Source organism: Notothenia coriiceps, unplaced genomic scaffold (genome assembly GCF_000735185.1).
Source record: "Notothenia coriiceps isolate Sejong01 unplaced genomic scaffold, NC01 NC01_scaffold00004052, whole genome shotgun sequence".
NCBI lineage: Eukaryota > Metazoa > Chordata > Actinopteri > Perciformes > Nototheniidae > Notothenia > Notothenia coriiceps.
The window spans coordinates 510,965-538,460 of NW_011336753.1; the positions used below are offsets into that span (position 1 = coordinate 510,965).

The following is a 27,496-nucleotide window of genomic DNA, read 5'->3' on the forward strand; positions in this document are numbered from 1 at the left end:
GCAGTTTAAAGTAATTAACCTTAAAATTAGACTTGACATATCCACGAACAGACTCAGTTAGGCTACGTAATGGGTTGACCTTGGACACAGCAAATGCTTTCTGCTGTTTAATCGACCATTTTGGAATTAACAATGTCGTTATTTAAAAGCCATTTAATTGCTTTAACAAATATTATATTGGTGTTTTTTTCAAATAAGTTGTTTTTGAACATCAACGTCAGTTTATGTGTGAGTAATATTTAGTATGTGAGAACAATATAATGTCTCAATCATTTGGCGTTGGTAGGAGCTCTACAACAATTGAAAAATAACCCAAATGATTTAATTATGGATGCATGATGTAATGGATGCATGGATGTAAAAAAACATTGGGGGGCTTGACCCATAATGACCCTCTGCTGCTTCGGTTTTGACCATTATTTTCAATGTGTCCCCCAGAATATAGTACAAAACTGCTGGAGGAATTGGTTAATGATCTTTTACTTGTGTTTTTTGATAGTTCCAACATGAGAGACAGAAGTGGAATGAAAGATACTTAATCAGATTAAATCCTCCGGTCTTCACAAAACAATGTAGAAGACGTCTCCACATAACAGTGCTTTATACATGTAGTAAAACATTTTACAAGGCTCTTTGATGTATCACTTACAATACATCAATACCTCCCAGCTCAAGACAAAATCCCAGTCCACAATGAGAGGCGGTCTAAATTCATATGATTCAGACTAAACACTGCTCTTTTTCCCAGCACCCTAGAGAGAAACACAAAGAAACAGCGAACGCTCCCACACTCTGTCTTTCCCTACCTCTCTGTCCGTGCTTACACACACACTTTTTCAGTGTGACATGTGATTTAATCACACTACAGGAAACAAAAGGCATGACGATCGTTAATTATAAGACTCTGAAGCCTCCCTACAGGTGCAGTTGGCCTTTGACCCCTGCTGAGTTGAGACACTGACGTAACCAAAATTGTGTTTTGCTTTCTGAACCTGACAAACTGAACCAGCAAATGTACTGTAACACAGGTCATTGAAATGTTATGTGCAAACCCATCGTTGCTGAGTGTCTTATAGAATAGAGGAAGCAAGTGCAAACAATCCTTTTTCTGCAGTAAATCCATCAGAGTTCATTAGCCTTGTATCCACCCTTCCCTAATGCTACACCACCCTTGCTACCTCAATGCTACCATTTGCTAAAGGCAGTGATGGTGTATTCAGAAGTCTATAACATAGGCTGGGTCTATGTTCTATAGGGACACTCAGAACATTCCTGCTATTGTTGTTTCATTAGCAGGCTGAGGGTTACCCTTGCTATTCACAGTGGCTGACCTCTAGACTCTCTGGCAAAGCTGTTGATGACCATGCTTCTTGGAACAGAACAATAAGAGTTTTTCTTTTGCAAAGTGTTGGTGCAAAATGTTCTGGGAGCTGCTAGAACAATGCTAGAAACGCTTGTTAGTGCAGATTAGCTGCTTGTCCTTTTTCTTTTGAAGGGTCACCGTCAGAATTGTTTTTGAAACTACGCATTGCCCTTTAATGAGGTGGAGCTCCGACATGCCAGTGGCCGTGAGCACACTTGCAAAGGCTTTTCCTATTGGTAGTGGATGAAGCTCTGGCTGTGGATATGGTTAAAGCATTGTTAGCATCTGAGGGAATGCAAAACCAACTGAGAGGTAACCAGAAATAACTTCAGAACAATCCTACAATATGCACACTTTAATCCAACTATTAGATTGTAAATTGGAATATCTTTACAGTAAAACAAAGACGGGTGACATGAGAGTCATATAACATTAGTGTATTTGCTTTTTGGGAGCATATCCACATTTAGGTACAGGATATTGCAAGGGTTTTTCCTCTCCTGAACACCTGGCCATCCAATCAAACGGGTTTCTGTTTGGTTCATAGTGTTGGACTTCCTGTACTTGGTGTTCAAACAGCTCAGTACCCATGAGACGCAAAGAAAGAGAGACATCAGGCGTCAGAATACTATCTTTACACAGATAAACCCTCAGCGGCACCCCTCTGTACTCTGGTATCAGTTGTCTGGTAGAGTCTGTTACTGGATCCAAACTCCCTCTTCCTTTCCTTGGGGCTTTCTTCCTCTGCTTTCTTATCTCTCCAGTCGGTTCTCCATGTTTTGGGGATGTTTATTTACTGATGCAATCACATCCTCTTCGTAGTAATGACTTTTGTTTTCTCTTTTTTCCCCAGTTTTCTTAATTAACTGTCTTTTTCTTCAAAGAATGAGCTGCTTACGGCCATCAGTTGCAATTTAATAAGATGAGTGAGTGTGTGTGTGCGTGCGTGTGTATGTGTGTGAGGAGTGCAGCTGCAGCTTAAAAATCGAGTCCTTTCTTGACCACTGAGGGAAGGTTATATGAGCCTCTACTTCCTGTGCAGTGAGGTCACACAGGTGGTTCACAACTGGACAGACATAGGTTCACATATCGCGTCTAGAACTTTTCATGAATTCTAAGCAATAAATGGAGCAAGGGGTATTAGAGTAGAAAGATACATAAAAGGCCCTATGACGCATTAATGTGTGTCTTTATCACAAACTGTTTCATTCTACAAAACTCTGAGAGCACATGCACCATTTCAGCACAAAATGTTGCTAATGGAGGATGACTGTGTTATTGTCTCCTATTTGAAACCACCTTACCTTGAAGGGCTCATTAGCACAGCATGGCACGGTGATGTTCAAGACTTTGAGGCATGCTTTTATCTAGAGCCATTTCATTTTCCTATCGGACTGCTGGCTCAAGCACCTGCTCCCATAGTTGAATAGTAATGCTTTATGTAATACTTGCACATGTTTTTCAAAAAGGCAAGGTTATTTTCTTTTTGGTAAGATATAAATGATAAAGAAACTCATTAGCTATATAGATGTTTGCTTTGGTATTTGCCTTGACCGCTCAATCATATCAAATCCCTTCCATTTTCAAATCAAACTATAGTTGTTTATTGTGTAAGATCAGTATAACTGCTTAAAAAATTATATAAACCATGTTGACATTTTTCTTTATACATTAATTTTGCTATGAATTTCATTGTGCAAATGTATTGCATTTTTTATATTTTGCAGAAAGTAAACAGAATTGTTTGTGCCTAATATAATTTTGGACCTAAGGTTAAAATAAACAAGAATTCAAGCTCCCAACAGTAGTATGCATGTGTGCACAGGTGTTCAGTGCAAGTGTGTGCACGTGTTGGCTCAAGAGCTGGATATAGAGATGAGTATAAAAAGGATGAATGGATGGGGGGTTTCAATGCATTTGCTTAAGATGCAGCACAAAAGATCTAAAAACATGCGTCTGCACAGCACTTGAAAGGTTAAGGAGATGTTAATGACCTCTGCATTTCTTGCATTTACCTAAAATGTGAGCAATATTATTTATAAAAAGCAATAGAATCATTTCTAAGAGCGATCAAGTTTAATCTTTCTTAATTAAAGTTTATTTTCCTGTGGGAATTGGCTGTACTGTATGCGCACATCACTGTTTACCAAATGTCAGACTCAGCCCTCTTATCAGAAACTCAAATTGGTTCTTCTTTTTTTTTTTCACAATACAACAGATTAAAACGACTATACCACAACCAATGTATTTATTTGTCCAACAGATTTTACCGTGTTACCATTAGCCTTACTATGAAATAACAACTTTTAGGCTCAATGATCTGTTTAGGTCATATTGTTGTTTTTAACAAAACACAACAACAAAAAAGAAAATGGTTTCTTTTGTCTTTAAAAAAACTAAACTTTTGTGTGGTGTTGAGTTTTTCATAAGATATGAAGCCATCGATCTTTTGTTTGCACTCAAAGACGCTTCCTGTTCTTCTTCAATCTTTTCGAGTTGAAAGGAATGGAAATGTACTTTGAACTGCTATTTTTAAAAGTAGATTAAGTACCATGCCGTACTGTGATTAAATTACAGATAGATCTTGAATCAACAGCCCATCATTATTTTGGGGGACTGGGATCTTTGAAAGAACATTGATTTGAATCATAGTGTGAATTGATCAAGGTCAATTAAGAAGAATGTCACAACAATCCAACGGCTTTGATTTAAACATTAAACAATTTATTTCGGGTTTTGCCAACAACTTTAAACCACACACTCCAGGATACACCCAACCCCCCACCTCCTTCCACATCCCCCACTTTCCAGTTGCAGTGACAGGTGGCTCTTGGGGGTTTGGGGGAACACGACTCAACAGCTGCACAAAAGAGCTCCACTGGGGTCCTTTTGACAGGGTGTCCCCTCTCAAGCGTGCCGATCAGCCCCTGGCCCAGTCCCCACCTCGGCAGATGCTCTAAGAAATCTACAGGTGGTAGACGAGAGACACTGTGATACTTTTTAACTGGGTTGAGAAAAAAAAAGAATTTGATGACTCAATTGTAGCTTTATCTTGGGTGGAGTAACTTGTTTAACACATCCGATCCATCATACAAAAGATAAAACCTGGCTGACAGGAAAATCTAATGTTCTCGTTATACTGAAATAACATGTTACATGTACAAATCAGTAACAGTACATATTGAGTATCAGTTGTAGAGAGTGGGAAATTCAAACTCAAAGCATTTCAACATACACCCAGCAGACATACATTTCAAACATGCCTGTAGGCTAGAGAGTAATACTTGTTCTGCTGACACATTGCATCCACTTTTAAAAATAACTTTTGAATGTTAAACGTTCAACAAAAGTAGGATACAGACAGTGATTTCATGCATTTATCTTTCAGATACTAAAATCTCAACTTCTTCCCATGCTAAATCAAACTGAAGAGAACAGCTTGGTGTAGGATGTCCTGGACAAACGTCTACTTAATGCAATTTAGACTATTGTTGGAGACAATATAACAAGCAAACTGGTCAAATGTATGTTTTTTAAGGGGAAGATTTATAATGTGAACTATGAACTGGCTGGGTGTGAGAGCATTGTAGTTGTTTGTAGGTGTGGAGGAACCGATTAAAACAGAGGGGAACAAGTATTCTTTTCACATACAATATCTGTTTATATCAATGCAGTCTTCCATAATATAATAATGTAAGCAAGCCAGTAGTTAGTAATTACTGTAACCGTCTTCCACAATGTCTATTCTAGTTAGTATTGACTATGTATGCTAAAGGTATGTCCCTCTCCCCCCTCTCGGTAATGGTACAGTCCGACTCTGAGGCCAGTGAGGGACCATACGTGCGAGCAGAGCATCAGCTGTGGTGTGTCGGAGAGTGAGAAACTTCCCTCGCTCCTCCTCCCCTGCTTTATTTCTCTTAAATTCCCCGAGACACCTTTTTATGTGACTTCTCTCAGCGGCAGCCACAGCCACCAGTGCCTCCATTAACAGGCGGGTACTGGCTTTGTTTTTGTTTTTTTGTGTCGTATCGTTGGTTTATCCTTACGCTTTGGAGAGGTTTCCTGCCGGTTCGTTCAGGACTTCGGGTGCAGCTGGAGCGACTCCACCAAGTTTCCCCCCCATTCTGCCTGAGGAATGATTGCACTGCTGGAGAGGAAGAGCCGAAACTCGCATGTTTGAATGAACAAAAGAACAGAAAGCGAGGATATTGCAGCCGAAATGGAGGAACTTACCCTACAAGGAGCAACATGTAAGTCTTATTTCACTGTAGTTAAATTTAACAATAGTTGAATCTTGAAAAAGAGGCACGAGTGCATTGTCATTCATGTCCTTTGTCACATTGTAACAAACATGTTGAGTCTTACTAGTTAACTCACAGTTGCCTGGCTCATTGAGAGGTTGATAAACAGTGTTGCGGTTAGGATAAATGAAGAGTGTTCCGGGATGAATTTATCTGATGCATTATGAATAATCCATTAGGAGGTGCGGATGCAGACAATCCACACACCATAAAGCTAATGCAACCTTGCTGTTGTCCACAAGCTTAACACCAACACCTGAAACCAGCTTTTAATCTGAGTGACACTGAAGTATTAATGATGATGAAGAACAGTTTGCTGACCGTTTTGACGAGGAAACACAACACCGGTTTGGTGATAAACTGATCACTGATTGCTGTCTCTTACAGAAAATGTTGCATTTCTTTGCACTGAGCTCAGCCTTCAGGGTTATAGCAACACAATTTGCAATAGATGAGGTAATCTGACTTGGACCACCCCATCCCCCTCCGTATGTTTAGCTCACTACTAACATGATGCAGTTATAGGCGGTCTTGCATCCCGTCCACTCTCCTCTCTGCTGCTACTTTACCTGAGGCTGTTGTAGCACAGGTGTAGTCATACAGCTGGTGCAGAGATGCATCAACAACAAACAAATGTTGATGCTCAGTATCAAAGTGCAGAATATAAAGTCTAACTCACACTCCGGCCAAATCTGGTTGAGTTACAGTTTTATATGTGCAATTACAAAAATGTGATCCTGTGATCAAGGCCACTGCCAAGTCTGCTCCATCCATTAACAACACATGTCTCAGTTTGAGACTAAATGAAAAACCCATGGTGGAAACCTGCCAAGTTGTTCCTACACCCAACATTGGTTCAGAAGTTCAACTCTCCATGCAGGCATTGTATAATGACAAGCATCTAGAAATAGAAGAGGACACACAATGTGACCTCCTCCTTTTGACAACACCAAACTTCCTTCCTGCTGACAGGGGGCTTCGTGGAGGGAGGTCAGCTTGTTTTGGCTCTGCATCAAGCAGCAAGGGAGACCGTCTCCACCCCTTTTCGTGGGAATCTTCACCAGTCGACTGTAACGTCTTTAAAACAGCCATGTTCTAAATAACATAACATATGCATGACCATAAAGTGGGGAGGGGCTGTCAGTGTTGTGACTCATGGCAGAGGCACTGACATGGCTCTTGTTTCATGTCATGTAGACTAGAGAATGTCAGCTAGACTGTTGTGCTTCCCATGTTTACTGAAAATTGTCAAAAGGTGTTTTTATCAGTGGTCAAAATGTGTTTTTATAAGTGGTCAAAAGGTGTTTTTATCAGTGGTCAAATGGTCATCAACGTTCCAACACTCTGTGTGCTTACCTCAAAGATCAACCTTTGTCTCCAGCTGGGTGTTTCCCCCAGCTGTACTATGTTATAATGACATTCTGAATATCCCTTTATCTCATTATTTGCTCTAGACGAAGATTTTAAAACTTTTTATAATACCAAGGCATTATGCACATATTACAAAGCGGAAAGAAGAGTGCATCCCATCACTACAAATCTCTGGTAAAATACATGTTTTCTTGAATATTCTTCACCTTTGAAGACATTTCAGGCGTTAGAGGAAGCTAACTTGATCTGTCCCGCTTTAAAAAACTAGCCCTTTGACTGGAGCTGCTGAAAGCCAGGCCCAGCATCGGGGAAATCTTCTGTCAGGATGTATGGAGAAGATCTTCTAATCCCTCTTTTCGTAATGCAGGCTTTCTTTCTGTCCTTGCTCTCCACTCTGTTATGTCGCACTCTTTAATCTCCGTACCTGAACAGATAAGCTGCGACCAGCTGAGAGGAATAGAAACTTTCCTTTTTCCTTCTTAAGATTTTCCTTTTCTTACATAATAAGACACTCTATGCGTATATAACACTACTCATATTTTTTTTATTTCTTAAATCAGGATGTGTAGAAGAGACTGAGGCTATGTTTTATATTGTTAATGTGCCATTATGCAAACTTGCTTTTTTCATCAATAAAAATACTTCACCACGGCAATACTGCGGATATAGAGCCTCAGCAGACTGACATGGGAACATATCACAGTGTAGGTTGTCTATTGTGTGGGATAGGGGAGAATCCTGCAGCTTTTGTTTTCAAGCCTTCACTGTAATGAACAGAAACAGCTACGCATCTTCAACTGCAGAATTTGTTATGTAATCTGGCACATATATGCAACCACGTTCCATTTTTGGAGAGAGGGCTGTGTGTCTTTTGTAAATTAGCAGTGGGCAGGATCCCATGGGTCCTCCTAGATTCACTGACTTGTGACGAAACCTGATAACGGCACAAACAAACATTGTTTTTGCTCAGTTATGAGCAATGCACTGGTTAAGTGTTTGCTGAGAGGTTCTACAGAAACATATGAATGTGCATTGTCCTTATGTAACCGCTGTGGTTAAGCGGTCTCTGCGTTGTGTTTTGTGTTGTTAATGGACGAGACCCGAGCCAGCATACAGTTGAGACGATCTCCGTTTAATCACTGACAGCAGATATAACAAATCAGTATTATATTTGCTTTCCCTCACAGTGCCTCCTCTCACGTGGAACATTTACAAAAAGGGAAGAGGAAATGTGAGGAACACAATATATTAGGGCTGCTCGATTATGGCAAAAATCATAATCTCGATTATTTGGGTTAATAATCGATATCACGATTATTAAAAACGATTATCCATTTACTTTGAAAACATCCATTTATTGAAAACAAATTGAACTGTATGTTTTAAACAGTTGATTAACCTGAACCTTAAGTATAATTCAACTGGAAAAAAAAGATTATAGTAAAAAAAAAAAATTCTTTTTTCGTAATCGTTGCAAGCCAAAATCGTAATTGCGATTAAAATACATTATCAATTGAGCAGCCCTACAATATATAGGGGGTCCTCACAACAATAACCTCCTGAGCACAGCGACCCCACTGATCTCCGACCTTGTCAGGTATTAAACATTCAATAAATGAAGAACACAGAATTACTTAATATAAAACACAGAATTTTCGTGATTATACAAAATGATTTACAAATAAACCCCACTGCATATTTACAACTGTTACACCTATTCAAATAAACGATTAAATAAGTGACGTCTGAAACCCCTCACGTTTGACATTTTTAATGAAAAGTCTGATTTGAATATGAGCGGGGTTATTTACTTCCATTGAGTGCAAAATTGTTGCACACCTTCAGTAACTCTATAGATATGAGTCTTTCTGTACAGGTCAAGCAACACTCTTGGTTATGCCAACAAGATGTACTGTTCTCTGGGCTGGAAGATTTGAAGCTTGGAGACATTTATCCAGTGACATTTAGCATTGAATATCTCTGTGTCAAATGGAAGCCATCTTCACTCAGATTAAATTCATCCCACTGTTCCCGCTGTTTTTTAATCTCATGGTGAACACAAAGGGAGACCAACCAATGTGTGGGCTGCATCCTGCATAATCCATTTAATTCAGTGTTTGTTGCTGCAATCAGAAATTACTTTGTCAGTGAAATGGCTTTTCAAGGCAAGCATGGCTAAAAGGATTAAAGTGGCAAATTGAAAATCCACAGTTACCACAACCTTTCAACTTTTCTTTTGCTGTGTAGATTAATTGATTATTCGTCTAAAGCCATTTCAGGCAGTGTTGTTGGTATAGGAGACTGGGAGCTTCCCAGTTCCTGCATGTTCAGATTTGTTCAAAGCCCACATTCAGCACATTTTATAGAAGGGACTTGCCTTGTACCTTGAAGAAAGAAGGGGAAAGAAACATCTGAGTCGCAAAGAATCGACTGAAGTCAAGCCATCACTGCTGCGGTCTGGTCTGCTTGAAACTACAGTGCAGTTTTTATACAGTGACACATTTTTCAGTCGTTTTGGCTCCTCTGTAATACAGCTCATTAGATTAAAAAAAACAAAACACTTGGGCTGAAGAGCTGAGTTGCAGCTTTCAGGATGTTTGAGGGTTTTAGGCTGTTCATATTAGATTGAACTGTGTTGATGACAGTCATAGAACTGCAGTCCCAATCATTCTGTATTTTAAAGTGGAAATTAAAACACATAGTCACTGTTCTATTCAAATCCAATATTTTTTAATACAGAGCTAAAACTCATGTCACTGACCATTACCCAAAGCAGACAATTGATATGCAAGTATGTTCATATCACTCATGCTTATAACGAGATTATATTGTGTATCAGTAAGACTTCATATTGGATTATGCACATATTTGCAAGCTTTTTGCATACATGTTTATTACCAGAATCATTATGTAAAGCGCTACATAAGGGGGTATCCTACTTTCCTGTTCAGTCCGAGGAAATATGAAATACAAACGAGAGAAGACTGAAGTTATATACTAGAAACAGACGAACACCAGAAGAAGGTGACATACTGTAAAGTTACAGGTGAATACAAATGATTGAACTGCCTTCTCCATATTTCAACTCCCCACATAAAGGAGGCATCATGTCAGTGCCGCTCCACTTTGTAGCACGCAGATGGTGTAAATCACACCGCCCAGACACTGACCTCTCATGAGGTAGTCTAGATCTCTAAACCAGCACTCTGGAAAGGCTAATAATGTAGAGAGCCTTTCCATTAACCCGCACTCAAAGTGAGCTAACTCTCAAGCCTCTGCATTATTAACAGGAAATGGCTACTGGGAGAAGTCAATGTGTGCATGCATCTTCTGAGGTGTGTGAGGTGCTTTAACAACTACAGTGTTTACTCTGAGAACATGGATTCTGTTAGGATTAGAGTTGAACTTGTCTACCCTTGAACCACCGCTAACCAACTCAAACCACATGGTAGCTCCAACGAGTAATGTTTGCGTGGTTTTGCCATAATATACGTTTTGTCTCATGTCGCTCGAATGCTGATGAATGACATTTAATTGCTATAATCTCATGTTCTCTATGACTTGTTCATTATGCATTGTAATGCTGACTATAGTCATTCCCTCACTTTCTATAGACCGATATACACGTGTAATTAGTCTCGCTGAAAATGACCGGGGGCTACAGTCGCCTCTAAAATAGGCCAAAGACATTTGTAACTTCCGATTTCCCCCCAAAGAACGTGTCTGGCTTTTAAAAAAATGTGTTAGTGATGTATGACCTGTCTTCATCTCTTCAGTTCCTTTGGTCTTTTCCTTTATAACAAGACCATTTGATATTTAATACAGTAGATCATTCAGAAAGCCATGACTTATCAAGGACCACCTGTGATCACTTTGAACTGAGGGACTATTGTGTGTGTTATCAAATGTGTTTGGTGCAAAACATATTACCTCTCCGAATAGCCCAGTCGGCACGAAAGGGATTCAAAGAGTAGCGGGATATTTTCGGATGCTTTGGTTTTTATATGGATACGAGATATAAGTTCTAAGTGAGCATAAGATGTGCTGTTGGGCAGATGCTGTTAATCGCAATTACGATTTTGGCTTGCGACGATTATGAAAACAATTTATGTATAAAAATTATTTTTTTTATTGGTTTTTCAGTTGAATTATAAAGTTCAGGGTAATCAACTGTTAAAAACATACTGTTCATTTTTTTTTTAAATAAATGTATGTTTTCAAAGTAAATGGATAATTGTTTTTAATACTCGTGATATCAATTATTGACCCAAATAATCGAGATTATGATTTTTGCCATAATCGAGCGGCCCTACTAGATGTTACTGCCTGTTTCCAGTCTTTATGCCAAACTAAGATGACTTGTTTCTCAATAAACTCTTAACAAGCAAGCGAGTAAGCAAAATCCCCAAATGACAAACTATTCCGTTAATAATTTAAATGGCCAGATTCATTCAAAGACAAACGAACAGATCAACACATTGACTGCACTACAACATAATGAAGCCAGATAGATGTGAAGGTTGTTCAAATCATTGGAACATGGAAAGGAACGGCTTATTTTGTTCACTTTACGCAAATGAAATAGTTTTACATAATGCATTAAATAGAGATTGAGACAGTGGGACAATAATGAAAAGGGTAGAATAAAGGCTTTTGTTCCAAGACCCAAGATGCTGCACAGCTGCAGCAGCTGGGAAATTATATAGTCACTGATTGCCAGAGTAAACATGCCGTTCTTACTTCTAATCCCTGCTCTTTTTTTCATAAAACATGAGAAGCCCATGAAATCTTCACATGTGCTATTTGGGAGGAATCTGTTTTCCTTACCCCTTTCTGTCTTTCTTCTTCACTGTGTCACACGAAGGGAAGGCCTCAATGCAGTGTTTTAGCCTAAATATAGTCAGCTGTACTGCCCTTCTCCCCGGGACATTAGAGGAAGGACAAGAGGAGGGAAGTCTGGATTCGGACCATGTCGCTTGTTCCTTCCGCCTCCACCAAGTCTGTAAATATCCCAGTCTGGCTGCTCTGCGTTACAGTTACTGTCACCAGACCTATCGGCTAATATTAGACCAGTCCCTGTTCAGCTAAAGGGCATTTAACACTTTGATCTCATGACACATTCCCTGGCAGGTGTACCTATGTCTCTATCTATTGTGTGACCCATTTAATTTCAGTTAATATGCCTGGTTTCTGAGATATGTTAAGATCAAGGCATATAGGACATGTCTTGTTGTCGATGGGTTGGAGCTCTGGGAGTGAGGGTGAACATTTGGCATCGTCATAGTCACCTATGATTAGGAAACCTATGATTGGACCCGGCAGCCAGCAGAGAGGTTCTGGGTTTTTGAGTGGGGAGACACAAATCCAGTTAATGATACCTGCTGGGTGTAATTGTATGTTGAACAGACACACAATTACAGCATGAGCCTCATTTTTTTGCTTAAGGCAATGTTTACGAAAACAACCATATTGAAGCAAAATGACAAAGAACAGCTCAGTTAGCTACCTGAGACAAGGACTCACTCACTCACTCACTCACTCACTCACTCACTCACTCACTCACTCACTGACTGCTCTTCAAGAAATATTCCCATTTATTTTACCTATTTTTACCAATTAATTCCAATTATGCAGAAAAGGGTCACTCTACTCCTTTGCACCAGATTTATCGTCATTTTAGCAACATAGTGTTACATTCTGTAGTCCTGTTCAAAAACGAAATTAAACTAGGTTAATAGGGGATTGGTGATACTTTGCAGTTGCATTGCTTAACATTCATCATTGGGAGTGCTTTACCTGGCTAATCAAAGGACATTGAAACCCTTTGTTTGTATGCAGAATGTTTCAGTTGACCATGGTGCTTTTACGCATCTGTGAAACATTGTTCTTTTTGTCAAGCAAAGTCGGCATATTTTGAGGAAACTAACTAGCCTTACATTTAAATCAAAGGGTTTGAATCTTATTCTGACAACAATTGGTCCTTGATAGAGCCCCAGTAAACCCCACCATTGAGACCAGTGAAAATTAGATCACGCTGTCACTTCCCAACCCCCAAAGGGGATATGAAAAAGGTTGCCAGGAGCGACTGTCTGGTATGTCTGTATACCCATTCCAGTTATGAATGGCAACTTGTGCGGCCCAGACATCCCTCTTCGTCCTGTGATGTCATTGAGAATAGCTTGAATGTATCTGTCCTTGACACAGCCACTGGCCCAGCTGTCTAGGATACTTACAGTATGCATTTATGTTGGAGCATGTTCGTAGTGGCAGCAGTAGCAGGTTCCCAGGGGAGCTGCTGCTGCTAGGTCAGATAAACGAAGGCTTTCATCAGCGCGGGGGCTTCGGTGCTCACGCCGCTGCAGGAGAGCGCAGCAGCAGCAGCTAAATGCCAGGCATTGTTTCAGCCCGGACCAGGTGATAGGATTGAAACTGTAGCCGTCACTGACAGTGATCGGTATTCATCGGACGATTGGCATGCAGTGAAGGAATGCAGTCGTTCTGAGTGACTTCAACTATGTTGTTTGTTGTGCAGAAGTACTGTTGGCATTTATCAGACATCAGCTGAAGCCTGATGAGACGCTTCACCAGTCTGACTCAGATATCCTCGACCCGTTCTTAATTCATCCGGCCTGCAATCGATTAGTCTTTTGAAAAAGAATGATGTGCAACTATTTGAAGAACTGATGAGTGGTTCAAATCAATGTTGTTGAATGTTGTGTTCACTATTCATCAAACAAAGAAATGCTTGAGGATTTATTTTTTAATTCTGGGAAGTTGCTGTTGACCTTCTTCAAAATATTAATATTGTTAAATCAAGTAAATAAGTAGACGGACCAACAACTTAAATAAGTCATGTGTTTTCTCAGTTGTATCATAACATCATCTCAATGGCTTTAAAATAAATCCAAAATGTTGATTAGCTATTACACATTTTACGGCCCGTCCACAAGGCGGTGTGCGTTGAAGCTTCAACGCTTCTTCCCATTCACTTTGAATGGGGGGACGTCACGCTTTGCCGAAAACTGCATTGTGGTTCCGTCGCTTTGCTTCAAAAGTTGAGAAAAGTTCAACTTTTGAAGCTTCGACGGAAGCGTCAGCCAATCAAATCATATGCCAGTACAAGCTCTAGCCAATCAAACCGCGTGCTTGTGTGTCCGGGGCGGAAGATTCATGTGATTGGTTGTTGGTCGAGTTTCAGACACGCCCGCCTGCAAGCTTCAACGCACGCCGCCGTGTGGACGCTGCTTAAGTTGTTTAAACTCTTTGGTTCCAGCTTCTGAATTCTGAGGCCCACTTTTCCATTTTTCATTAAGCTGTTAAATTTTAACTGTTTACTTTCTCTCATGATCACTTTTCAAAACATTTTGTATATCAAAAGTACTACTTTGAAACCTAATTAATAGAATAATGCATAATTAAAAGGATAATGTTAAGCCCTAGTTAAAAGTAGCCTGGTGTTATTAAAGTGTGGTTTGTGTGCTTAATTTAATGATGTTTATCTCGGCCCCCTTCTAAAGTTGTAGACCTCAGTTGTTTTCACATCTAATGAAAACTTTGCTCTTTAAACACACACGCAGGGCCTGGTTTGGCACGGAGTCAGTGCTTGTTGTTTACACTGCGCTTCCTGTGTGTCTGGGCCCCCTTGCCCTCTTACATCATCCCGTTGGGTGCAGGAGGGACACAACGGGGTGAAGGGGCGACGGGTTAGAGGGGTAAGCGATGAGGTAGTTCATTAGTCCTCTGGCCCATCCCAAATGAGATGCAGATCCATTCTCTGTGCGTTTCCAGAGTTCCTCTTTTCTTTGTACGGGTTGCCGGCCGCCCTTTTCCCTTTCCACTCTTTTCATTTCCCATTCTGGGTCCCCACACTGTTTCCTCGCCTCTTGTTTGCCTCATTTCCATTTTTCAAGAGAATGTGCTGCATTTCCTCCCTGCTCACCAAGATTGGTTTATAAGATTAGGCCTATTTAGATTTAGCATTTAGTATGAATGATTGCATTATAAACATGTATTTATGTGCTATATATATATATATACAGTATATGCTAGGGCTAATTTCGATTTTTCTGACAAATATTGCGATTGCGATTCGATTTGCGATATTTGTTTTTAAACGACCCAACGGAAGTTCAAAAATACTTGGCAGGTGATTGGATCAATCTGTCTATCACCTTCTATCATGGGCCACTTCTGATTGGTTAACAATGGCTGGTACATGTGGAGCACAGCACTTTTGATTGGTGTGGATGACTGACACACAAGAAGAAGAAAAAATAAATAATTGCATCATTTCAAATCGCGATTTCGATTTAAAATCGATTATTCGTTCAGCCCTAATATATGCCGTTAATAACTGCAATATATACCTGGCTGCTAAATCCTAAGAACTGTTACAGGATGTGTATTTTGTAAATTGTGTAACTTTTTATTTTTAATATATTTTTTATTATATCCTAACTTTTTTGTAGCTTTAATACTTTTAATGCATTTATCATACATTATGTAACATTAAGCTGTCTGGCTTTTTTTCTGCTGTAACAACGTGCATTTCCCCTCTGTGGGACTAACAAAGGTATTCTGGTTCTGATTATGCTTGTTGGTGGTCTTTGCATTCACTACTTAGCATCGTCTCATGTCTTTGGTAGGAGACAGAGAAGGTTGTGCTCAAGAGAGAAGCTCTTAGCTTCATAAATATTTAATGTCATGCCCTATATTTTGTACTCTGCACTGCATCTCGGCGAGACATTGGCGGTCCTCTGGATGTTGCATTGGGAATGAGCAGCAGTTGTGAGTTGTATCCATTATGACACATTACTATCATACCATCAAGATCATTTGAAATCCTCTTTGTATTTACTTCACACTGAGATGAATGCTTGTTTTTGTGTCAAGCGGTTTCACAATGATGTTGCTTTTTGGAGCTCGTCTCACCCGAAAGTATCCTCCCTGAGCTGTGCACACACTATCATAAGAATGTGCTGTCATAGTTTGCTGGTTCTGTCATACAGTGAGTCATGTGTTTTGCTGTGCTGTGGCAGACACAAGCTTTTCTTACCCTGACTCTGTGTCCTTTGAGGTGGAATGATCAGGTAGAAAAATAGCAGTGTGTTATATTGTCTGAACCTTGTCTGATCCTTTAGTCTGTATAGCTGTGTGTCGATAAAAGTGCTCCCTATTATTTTTGCCTCATGCTGTTCCAAGGACATATCCTCCCGTTCCTTATGCATTCTTTAAACAAATGGATGTATTATTTCTTGGACATGCATATTCATACCCTTCCTAAGATAATTAACGGTAAAGGCTCGGGTGCCCTGCAGTTTGGGGGGTGACTAAGTCTTTTGACGTGGCACTGGCGCAGAAGTGTGGCTATTTATAACCTGCTCTAACAAAATAATATGCTGTGAAATTGGATTTGAGCTAAATCACATTTTGTGTGGCAGAATTACCAGTTGTCCCAGTTTTAACGTGGTTCTTTACTCAGTGTCATCAGCCTAACTGTAAAGTACCAAATCCCTTTGTGCTTGCGCTCTGAAAGTGAATGTGCAATGAGCTTTGCAGAGCCTGGGGTATTTTTCCAAGCAAACATTTGAAATTGCAGACCAATTTTTAACCTGACATGCTTCTCACTTGGAAATGTGCTGTGAATCTGTGCTAATTACCTGCTGATTCTCAACCTGCCATTCTGCTCCCACACTGTGCTCATGCATGCATGCAAACACCCACTTCAGCAGGGGTTCCTTCTTTACCATTTCTGCTTTTACATATATCTTATTCCATTGTATCTCTTTTGCATTTAAAAAGCTTGACTGAGTGCCTGAGGCTTTGTTTAAAACCTAGAGGGGCCCCATGAAGAGACATTATGGGGTTAACCAAGCAGTGGTGCAAGGTGACAGTGTGATGTTCAATCAATGTTCACGCACAGCATGGAAAGATCCTGAACCTCCTCTGACCCACTTTGAGACGGCTCAAAGCTGTCACATACCCCTCTTCTATAGGAAGATAAAACAAAGCAACCATGCGATGACATCACTGCTTTTAGCGGCTCTACATGTTGAGTTACTTACTACCCTCATATTAGTACAATCTCGTACTAATACAACGCTTGACAATAAGGATTGCCAAGTAAATTAAGCAACCACTCAGGTAAAACCTTTTTTAACACATCCCTTTTCCTGGAGCTGTCGATGGAAGTAGCTAAGGAATGAACCGTGAAAAACCTTCAAAGTCCCTCAAAATAAACGTTAGCTTTTGAAATGCTGACCAGTGTTTGTCCTGTGTTTCTCCTTTGCCTTCTAACAATAAGCTCCAGCAAAGTGTTTTTCCATGTTCAGGCTTGATGGAGACTCAAGCGTCTCTGGGGAAGTAGGTATGCATTGGATTGTGAATATGAATAATGTAAGTGATGCTACAAAAGGGTGGCCTAATGGCTTTTGGTCGGAGTCGTCCCCTCTTTATTGCCTCTGGGAGGCTGGAGTGTAAATATGGAAAGAAGGTGATACAAGTGTTACACTGAGAGACCCCTCTGCCTTAGGGTCGTATTTAGGGATGTCCCGATCACCTTTTTTTTTTCTCCCGATCCGATTCCGATCATTGGATTTTGACAATTTGCCGATACCGATTTTTCCCGATCCCATCTTTATGCAATGCATTGCATTAAGAGGAAAAAAAGCATTCAAGTTGTCCCTTAAGGTTATTTTTTTATTTAAATTGGATATTCTATCCAACATGGATATAGCTTCTTTCTTTCACAGCAGCATTGGATCAGTTCAGTTGTGCAGCATTGGATCAAAACAAAATAAAGCTTATCAGTACTCGTTAGCTTACTGCTACAATTAGACACTGCGCCCTGCCCACTCTGTTGCCAGATTTGAGAGAAATAAGCAACCAGGTCTATGAAAACAAGCCCCAAAGAAGCAACACATACATGATGTTGTGTAATTTGAAACCAAAACTAAGGCCTCAGAATGACTTTAAGACTTGAACATGGTCATTTTTGTTTTGTAACATTGAATACAAAATTAAAAAAAAGTATTTAAAAAAAAAAAAAAGAAGAAGAAAAATCCCGATCCCCGATTTTTTCTCCCGATTCCGATCTTTTGAAAATCACGTGATCGGCTCCGATCCCCGATCACGTGATCGGATCGGGACATCTCTAGTCGTATTAATATAGTAATGGAATTAGGTTTATAGCCCTGTTTCTGCAACCAAGTAATCAAGGCTTTTATTGTCATGTGTACATAGCTACAGTGTTGTTATGACAATGAAAATCTTAGGTCACAGGCTCCTCCAACAGTGCAACACATTAGGCGCTTTCACACCAAGTACTTTGCCGTACTTAGTTCATGAGAACTCTTTAGTTCTGATGAACTAAAGAGCAGATCGCGTTCACACCGGAATAAGTTCCTGGGGGTGGATTAGGTAAATGAAGCCGCTGACGTCACTTCTTCTTCTTCTTCTGCTTTGGGTTTACTGGCAGGCCGCAAACAACTTCACGGCGTATACTGCCACCCGAAGTCCCCGGCCGGAAGTCCCCGGAGTAAATTGCCAGAACGCCGACATTTACTCATCACTCCACCGCTCCCACATTTAATTTTGTGTTGCCATAAGTTAGTCTCTCTTCGTTGGTGCGCTGGGCTAATGCTAATAATGCTAATGTGAGCAAATAAAATGGCTTTTGAGTTTTACGGGGCGTGGTTTGCAATCCGCCCAGCCAATCAGAAATGGGAACCTTTTTCTCCCATGAAAGTAGACTGAAAAGGGGGTGAAAAGGTTCTCATTAACTAAGTTCTAGTTCCGGATTTTTTTGGTGTGAACGCACATTTTCTGAACTATATCAGAACTATACTGGGAAAAGTACTCCGGTGTGAAAGCGCCTAATAAAACAGATCAAATAGTACAAGTAAATAAAATAAAATAAAATATAATATAATAGGAGCAGAATGATTACAGACATAAACACTTTGCTACATGCAAACTAGATTATGCTATCAGCTTGTCTGAAGTATTGCTCATCATGTTTTTCTCCATGACAACAGGCAGACCTCAGAGTTCATGGAGTCCTGAACAGATTTGGTCATTGCATTCTGTAAATCTGTGCAAATATTACTTAAGCATTCTCCTCAAATCCCACATGACAATGTCCCAATCTTGTTTGCTGTAAGAGGTCACTGTGTGATTCTGTAATCAGTTTTCCAAATATCCTCGTTCCCATCACTGTCAGCCCAGGACAGGCGCAAGTCCCCGAATCAGAGACACTAAACTTAGCAAACTCATTTGTTCTTTTATGCTGACGTAGCTCCATGGAGGTTTCCTGTAAACAAACAAGTCATGTTTACATTCACTGTTCCTCATCTTGTGATTGTTGAGGTCTGAAAATGTGTTGAATATATTCATTTTCCCAGAAACAATTTGGGTTTTCTATTCCAAATTGTGCTTTGTTTACGCCCTTGTTTTCTGTCTTTCAGTCTTCTTACTCCCTGCCTTTGTTGCCACATTGTTGGGGCCTGTGAAACATACCGGCACTTCACAGGGTACCTTTAAGTACAGACTGAGATTGAAAGTAATTCAGGAATCATTTGTTAAATATTTAATCAATTATGTCGTCAGAAAATAACTGCACGATAATGGTTATGATAATCAAAAAATATTGTTTATCAAGCAAACATGCCAAATATGCACAGGAATCTGAAAGGTGATCAATTGCTGCTTTTTGTATCCAAGTAAGTTCATTTTCTTTAGATGTTGGACTGTAGGTTGGATAAAGAGTATTTGAAGAACTCACCTGGGGCTTTGGAAACTCATGGCAGTCTTTTTACGATTTATTTACAACTTTTTGCAGTTTGTTTTGCTCAGATTCTATGATTCTTTGCCATTTCACTTTCCTTCCTGTATCGTACACTCTGTTCTCCCAGTGGTCTCGTAGCCCGGACAGTCGGGGGCTGCATCAATCAGCCCTTGTTTGGATCCCTTGCTACGCAGCAGCAGTCCTCTCCCTCAGCTCCCATCCCATTTTCCTCCAGAGAGCTTCAGGTTTCATTGGTATTCATAGACAGTGCCACCAACATAGCAGAGTATGTTACATTCCCATTCTCTCCATCATTGACAGTATAGATCACAGTGATTGTCTGACCAGTCGCCCACAGTGCTGACAGTCAGCTTATTTTTCATAGCTCGACTTCTCAGGTGCATGAGGAACTTTCACTGAATGTATGTGAAGCAAGACAAAACCCATCTGTCAGAACTGCACTTTCTCTCATCTCATCTAGCCCTTAGGGATTTGTAAAAAACAATGGTGTAAAATTATACATACAGAGGCATCACCTGGGCAGTAGCACAAGCATAACGTTTTCTTAGTAAGGATTTACACAGTAACATGTCAGCAGTTTAACAGGATTTACTCAGGTTTTGAATAGAGTTAGCTGTGATGTTTTTTTCCAGTCGTAAACAATTTTAATTCAAATGTAATCCCTGAATACATTACTGGCTCCTGCTCACACTCCCCACAAAGTCCTGTCACAGAACTGCACCTCCTCTGCTTTCTGTTTATCTCGCTACATTCCCCCTCCTTCCCCCCCCCCTCCTCTCGCTGTCATTGCAGTGTTTTGGCCGCTGTCCCGTTGCCATGAAGAGACCTCAACAATGCCCCCTCTCTGTCAAAGCACATCGCTGCCCGAGGGAATGCTTGTTTAATAGTGACATGCTTCAGCAGGGGAAACACAATGTCTCCCAGCTGCACTGGTTTATAGACTCATACTGCTGTTCCCTCTGATCATCAGGCTGCGTCCAACTCAGCCTCATCAGTAGCCATTTGTTTTGCCATGAGACCTGGTATCACACTGAATATTACTAAGCTTTGTAGTTGTCGAAGCGAGATGTTGACCTGTTTATTTGGCATCAGCATATCTTTCTCTCGAGAGCAAAATAAAAAGTTTTGCGTGTTGTTCTCAAGAAGATATTTATGGCTTAACAGACACCCTGTACAGTTTGATACTCTATAGAAAGCTATACTCAATTGTCTTTTAAGTTGCACGACATTGGTCTCGCTGCTCATTGGTTCTCTTCTATGCAAACTGTTGAATAGTGCAGCATTTGAAGAGTAAATGTTCCGTGCGTTCACTGCCTCAGTGTGACAGCCCCCTACTGTCTGTGTTGTTTTTAGCCAAAGTCTGAATAATTGACAGCGTGTTGCCCCAGTGTTTACCTTCAGAGACTATGCAGAAGAAACCGTACTCCAACATGGGTGTACAGGGAGCGCAGGGGTACAGTGCTGAGTGGACAAAGCCAAGAGTCCCTCCCATGAGGGTCTTTGTCTGGCCGTCAAAGCCTGGGCAAACTAATGTTTGAGTAGGAGATTCAAGTTTAGCAGCGTGCCAAATGTGAGTCATGGTGCTGTGAGTGAAGCTGCTGTCCCAACAAACTAACCCAGCTATTCTTTTATTAAAACAACTTGAACAGACTCCCATCAAGTAGTTTTCATCAAAAAGAAGTGGGACTATTTCTGAGAAGATGATCACTCTGATTTATTTTACTAATCAATTCATTTCATCTTAATAAAATCACCAGGATGCCAAAAAGCAATTACTGTGCTTTGTTCCGCCAGGGAGTCAGGGCATTTGCTCAGGTCAGTCTGTCGATAAATCAGTCGCGCAGAGTACAAAATGGTATTAGGCGTAGAGTTTGAGGGGCCGATTTAAGGCTTATTATCTTGTGCTTCTGAGCAAATGATGTAATCCCTACAGAAGATAATGTTGCTTAACAACTGAAAGACACATTGTACAGAAACACAGGAGCTTAGATTGTTTCTTTTGAGGTGGTCTGTTTCATTATGCGTCACAGTGCTAATGTGAGTTATTAAAAAGAGCAATTTCTAAAAGAAAACTGTAGCCATGGAATCCACCCCGCACACTTGATACATCTATGGCGGAAGTTTACGTCACCCACACGAAAATACTTCACAGGCCTTGTTGTGAAAGGAATGAAGACTGACTGGTTGGCTTCTGTCTCTGCGCTCGTCTCACCTTTTACCCTGACTCACTTGTTTTTGTTCTGTGTCTTTGTCTTTCAACAGCTCCCCTCTCAGATCTCAACACAAACCCAACCAGGCCTGACCCGGAGGGCGAGAGCAGCCCCCCGATGATGGACACTGAGAGAATGGAGTCTCCGGTTAAGAAAGAAACAGACCGTAGATTGACTACCCCGACAAAATCTGACGTCATCCCTCGACCACCTGGGTCACCTGCGTCTCCTATGTCCAGGTTGAAAAGTCCTAAAGGTAAATAGAAATGTCTCTACTTGTTTGACTCGTATACAGATCAGTTGCTTAAAGCTTAAAGCTACATCAATCAATCAATCAATGTTTATTTATATAGCCCAATATCACAAATGTTACATTTGTCTCAGTGGACTTCACAGTTTGTACAGAATATCAGTATGACAATACGACACCCTCTGTTCTTTGACCCTCACATCGTACAAAGAAAAACTTCCGGAGAAAACCCCACAGTTTAAAGGGAAACATGGGAGAAACCTCAGGGAGAGCAACAGAGGAGGGATCCCTCTCCCAGGACGGACAGACGTGCAATAGATGCCGTGTGTAAATTGAAAAGATAATACATTTGCAACATACATACATTTGGCCTGACAAGAAGCAGTGCTCTTATAACGATGCATTTACATCTGCAATGGGATTGAGTTAGGTCAGGTCTCTTGAGGTAAAGTAATGCTTCAGTATCTGAGGTATAGTGACCACATGCTTTCAGACGTGGAGCCAAATCCAATAGAGTTGCTGCAGTTGTTGGAAAACCCATGGAACAGAATCTGTTACGTGAGAACATCTCTGCTTTGGGCTCCAAGATTTTAGTCTAGAATACAATTTGTTTATGGACAAATGAGCTTTCTCTGTAAGTGGATAGCTAATACTGCAACACAATGGTCTGTAATTAAAGGTGGGCTTAATGACTAGCCAAGTGTGCATTTAGTTTGACCTGTCTGTTGCACCCTAGCCTTTCCAAAATGCCATCACTTAAAGTCCTTGGAGCCTCTAGCTAGCAGCCCATGCAAACTCTAAGGAGCATGTTTGAGGGGTTTTGGAGTTTAAGCCTCTTTTCTCTGTCCCCTTTATTCTTTATCCATTAATCCATTCAGTGTGGTCATGGTCTTTAGTCCCTTAGAGAGAGGTGATGTGGATAACACCCCCCCCTTCCTCCAATAACTCCCAATACTTCCAGTTTGGAATGCTATCAAGACTTTTGTGATATACTGTTGTATTTGTCTGGTCTAATTAAGGGAGATATGCAATAAGTCCTTATTCTGCTGATTCCAAAGTTGACCTACATTTCCCTTTTGTCCTTCCAAGTTCATTTTCCAATGATTTTGTAAAGCGCTTTACTTGTGAGGTTTTACACAGCCCAGCGCAATATAATGAAGATTAAAATCACGTTGTTGCCCCTAATTAGTAATAAGTAAATTCTAGGAAAGGTACTGCTAAGGTATTTTGTCACATTTCAAACATTGCTTTGTGATAGCAGAGATGTGTTGGTATCCATGACAACCTGCTCTTGTTGTTGGGGTCAGTAAAAATGTGAACATTTAAGAAATCTTGTTCTTTATTATATCTTAACCGTGTCTATTGAATTTGCACAGGAGAGTTGTACGTCACATTATACAGTGTACCCTGCACTGCTCCTATTGTACTGCAATTTAGAGGAATTACACAGAGCTGTCATTTTGAGTGTGTGCACAGTCTGGAGCCCAAACACTGCACCTCACAGTATTTACTGGGCCAGTCTGTTTTTGTCTTGAAACCTTTGTGCATGTGACGTTATGATTAACATGGTGGTGAGTTACAAACAGGAGCTCATCACACCCGTGCACATGGGCCACAGTCCTATAAATATCAAGTGGGTCAGAGGTTTTTCTTAGGGAGAGCTGCATGGCAGATTGTTTTCTTGTTTGTGAATCACGCCTCCTGCTGAAGGATGAGTTCCTTTGTTTGATGTTGAACATCTGGTCTGAGAAGATTGAGGGGGATGATGAAGAATGAAGGCTCAAGAAAGATCAAGCCTGTAGCCAGGGCCAGTGAATACCAGTGTTATTGGTTGTAGTACACAATACACTGAATATACCATATATGATTTAACATGGTTGATACATTTTTTAGTTAACCCTTTTCAAGCTCATTTAATTTTTGTTGGGCTGCAGAGATAAGTTGACATAATTTACAAGACTTTCATAAATGGGGAAACACTTTTATAAAAGCATGCTTTGGTTAAAACATTTTTGGCTAATTTTGATTCAAATCTACTTTTACGTGTGTTAAAAATTGCTGAAACTAGACGTGTAGAATTTGAATTGGATACCAATTCCACACGTCTAGTTTCAGCAAATGTTTCTACTGAATGAAATATTTTGTGTCAACTTTAGTAGTAAATATTTATTTGTATTTAGGTGTATTCTTTGGAGGGTGAACAAAAGGCACAGTTCACCTTTGTCAAGTCAAAATGAACCTGAACCTGTTATCACCGAAGGTTGCATTTTGAATTCTTGAAATGGTACAGTTCGGTGTTAGATTGCATTGCTGTTCTCTATGAGTGGATCCATTGCTTAGGAATGTAATGTGTGAGCTGTGAGCACACCTCAGGGATGTCACAGAGGGAAGAGATATATGTAAGTGCCCCCCCTGCAGTCATAACATATCACATTCAAACATACACCCACCCACATACATATGGCATAGGAGAAACTGTATATGGGCCCTGCCACATGCTGCAGCTTTTATTTGGATAAGATCGTATTTCATAAGAATATTTTCCCCATGCAGTTGTAATTTGTGCCTTTTTCCAATCCAGAGAATAAGGCACGCAGCTTCATCCTTTGATGAACATCAGTGGAGAACATGTTGACATTGCCACTTTCCTGTCATTGTCTTGTGGCATGGATTTCCTACTGGTGACATTTAATAGTTAAAAGCTTCTGTCCTGCTGATTTGCAGCTTTGAAGAAAAAGTGTATTCTTATATTTATGTTTATCGGTGGGCAGGAATCACTGTGGACTCAGGTCGGTTTTGAGTTGAGGGCGATTGGAAAGGCAACATAGATACATTTTTTAAAACATATTTGAGTAGCTTTCTGGGAGTTAAGTAGCTCATGTGTTAAATGGGTGTATGTATTCGTATGCCCCTGAATTGAATTGATTCTATATTGTATTCCAAACAATGGATATAATACTGTATCTGTGGTAACACTTGTGATTTACAGCCCTAGTATACTATTCTCTTTTCACCCCATAGTAGTTATGTAGCTTTGTGGTAACTTTGATATTTTCTGCATAACACAAGTCATCCTCAAGGACTGATTCCAATTAGGTTGAGCTTAACTAACCCGCTTTAATTGAGTTCTTAGTAAGAGCTTTTTAATCTTCTTAAATTCTCATTTATATGGAAGTATGTCATGAATCTCACTCGGTGAGGCAAAGCATCCTCAGATATTGAATTTCTCTCAGGAGGTGATGGTGTTGCAGATCATATGGTACTCTGTTTGTTTTTGACCTGCTAGGAAACATGAAGATATGTAAAGATGTGTTAACTATTCCAAATCAAATGCTGTGTGACTGTGATCTGATGTGGCTAAATGAATTTGACTTGATGACGTAAGCTGGCAGTATGACTCTTACACATCCTCTTCTTATTTTTCCTTCCCCATCCATCTCTTCCCAGACATCATGAAGTCAGAGGACAGGCAGAAGCTTGCCAAGGAGCGGAGAGAGGAGAAGGCCAAATATCTTGGTAAGTGGAAACTTTGGGTGGAAGGAGAAGTGTGTTTTTAAAAGGAAGAGAGCTCCCCCTAGTGTTGGGGTGAAAGTGGTTGTTTCACATCTGCAGTTGTATTTCTACTATGCTGCTAAAGGCTGCAGATGGCATGCACACACGTAGCACAGAGAGAATCAAATGGTAGTTTGGGCTAGTGCACAAAAGTGACTGAAATCTGAAAAATCCAAACCTCAAATGTTACACAAGACGAGCGAGCTTCCAATTTCTACATGCATGCTGAATTTCAATAAGCTGTGTCTAAATGTTTGCTTTTGATACGCTTCTTTGACACATTATTGCAGTATCCTGGACCAACATATATTTATACAATTTGACTTAAATGGAGATATTCCTCACATTGACAAAGATTACATTATTTTATCTAATTGAGTTAATAAAGTGAACTATTTTTGCAACTTTTTGCTGTGTGAGGAAAATCTCCTATGACTTTAAAATCTGTTTAGTCATCACAGCAAAGCACATTTGATCCCAACTTGAATTGATGTAGTTATATCAATTGGTGCAAACGTTCCTTTAGTGCCTTTCCCTTAACACGGCTGTACTCTTTTGCATCAGATGATATTGCATCTCTCTGCCCAAGTCTTTATTTTCTGTTGAACACACGGCTGTCACTTTGTCTCCTGGCCACACACTGGTCGTGCACTGCTTTGCATGTCTGACAGTTGCCTCTGCCTTCTCTCTCACTCCTTTCCCTCCTGCAGACGAGCTCAGCATGTTACAAGGTAAGCCACTCACCTATATGTATGTGGTGGTGGTGGTGATGGTGTTGGTGATGGTGTTGGTGGTGGTGACCCATTTGAATCATTGTGTTACATTTGGATGTCTCCGTTTGATTAGGTTTAGTAGTTATAACTAGAGTTGGGCAATAAACCGTAGCACCAATACACAGACATTTGGATCAATTAACAAACTTGCTTATGTCGGTATTTTTGTTAATGTCTTTCCATAATTGCTGTAAGATGCATTTGTTAAAAAACACATTCATTGTCATGCTTTGGCCCCCTCTCTCCTTAATACCATTTTTTTAAATAGCAAAGCAGCAGGTATAATAATGAGTATTAATGCTTCATTAGTTAGGCGAAGTTGTAGCTTATTCATAATATAAGCTTAGAGAAAAGATATTGCATACTTGCTGTAATCAGTGAACCCCTATCGAAGGCCACAGTGACGCGTCCTAAAACCCGGAAGTAAGTTAGCATTTTACTACTTCCGGTTCCTTCGACAAAAACCAATGCAATTTCTCCATAAGATTTTGGAAAATAGCTCGAAATAAGGTCTGTGGTTGACACACATTGAAGAGACAGATCACGTTTTGTTCAGCCGGATAATATCCACATGTCTACCCTACTTTTATAATTTTCGAATCATAAATCTAAATCGATATATTTATGATCGATAGATATATGATTAGAAACTCTATAGAAGCCCACACAAATGATTTGTGTGGGCTTCTATAGAGTTTCTAATCATATATCTATCGATCATAAATATATCGATTTAGATTTATGATTCGAAAATTATAAAAGTAGGGTAGACNTTCAGCCCTGTTTCAAAAGCGCTGATTCTGTGTCTGTTACTTCAGATGAAAATAAGGAGCCCCTCCCCACACAATGGTGCTCTAGGAGGAGATTCAGG

General features: G+C 40.2%; 1 protein-coding gene across 1 annotated transcript in view; it reads left to right on the plus strand.

Annotated features, from left to right (window-relative positions):
• The first annotated feature begins 5,229 nt into the window (after positions 1-5,229).
• The window catches only part of map7d1a (MAP7 domain containing 1a), a 46,390-nt gene continuing 24,123 nt past the window's right edge, over positions 5,230-27,496 (plus strand). The window contains exons 1-4 of the mRNA XM_010767096.1: positions 5,230-5,613; positions 22,103-22,306; positions 25,748-25,816; positions 26,563-26,583. Of these exons, the coding sequence (XP_010765398.1) occupies positions 5,544-5,613; positions 22,103-22,306; positions 25,748-25,816; positions 26,563-26,583 (364 nt within the window). The 5' untranslated portion in view covers positions 5,230-5,543. The remainder of the gene's footprint in view (positions 5,614-22,102; positions 22,307-25,747; positions 25,817-26,562; positions 26,584-27,496) is intronic.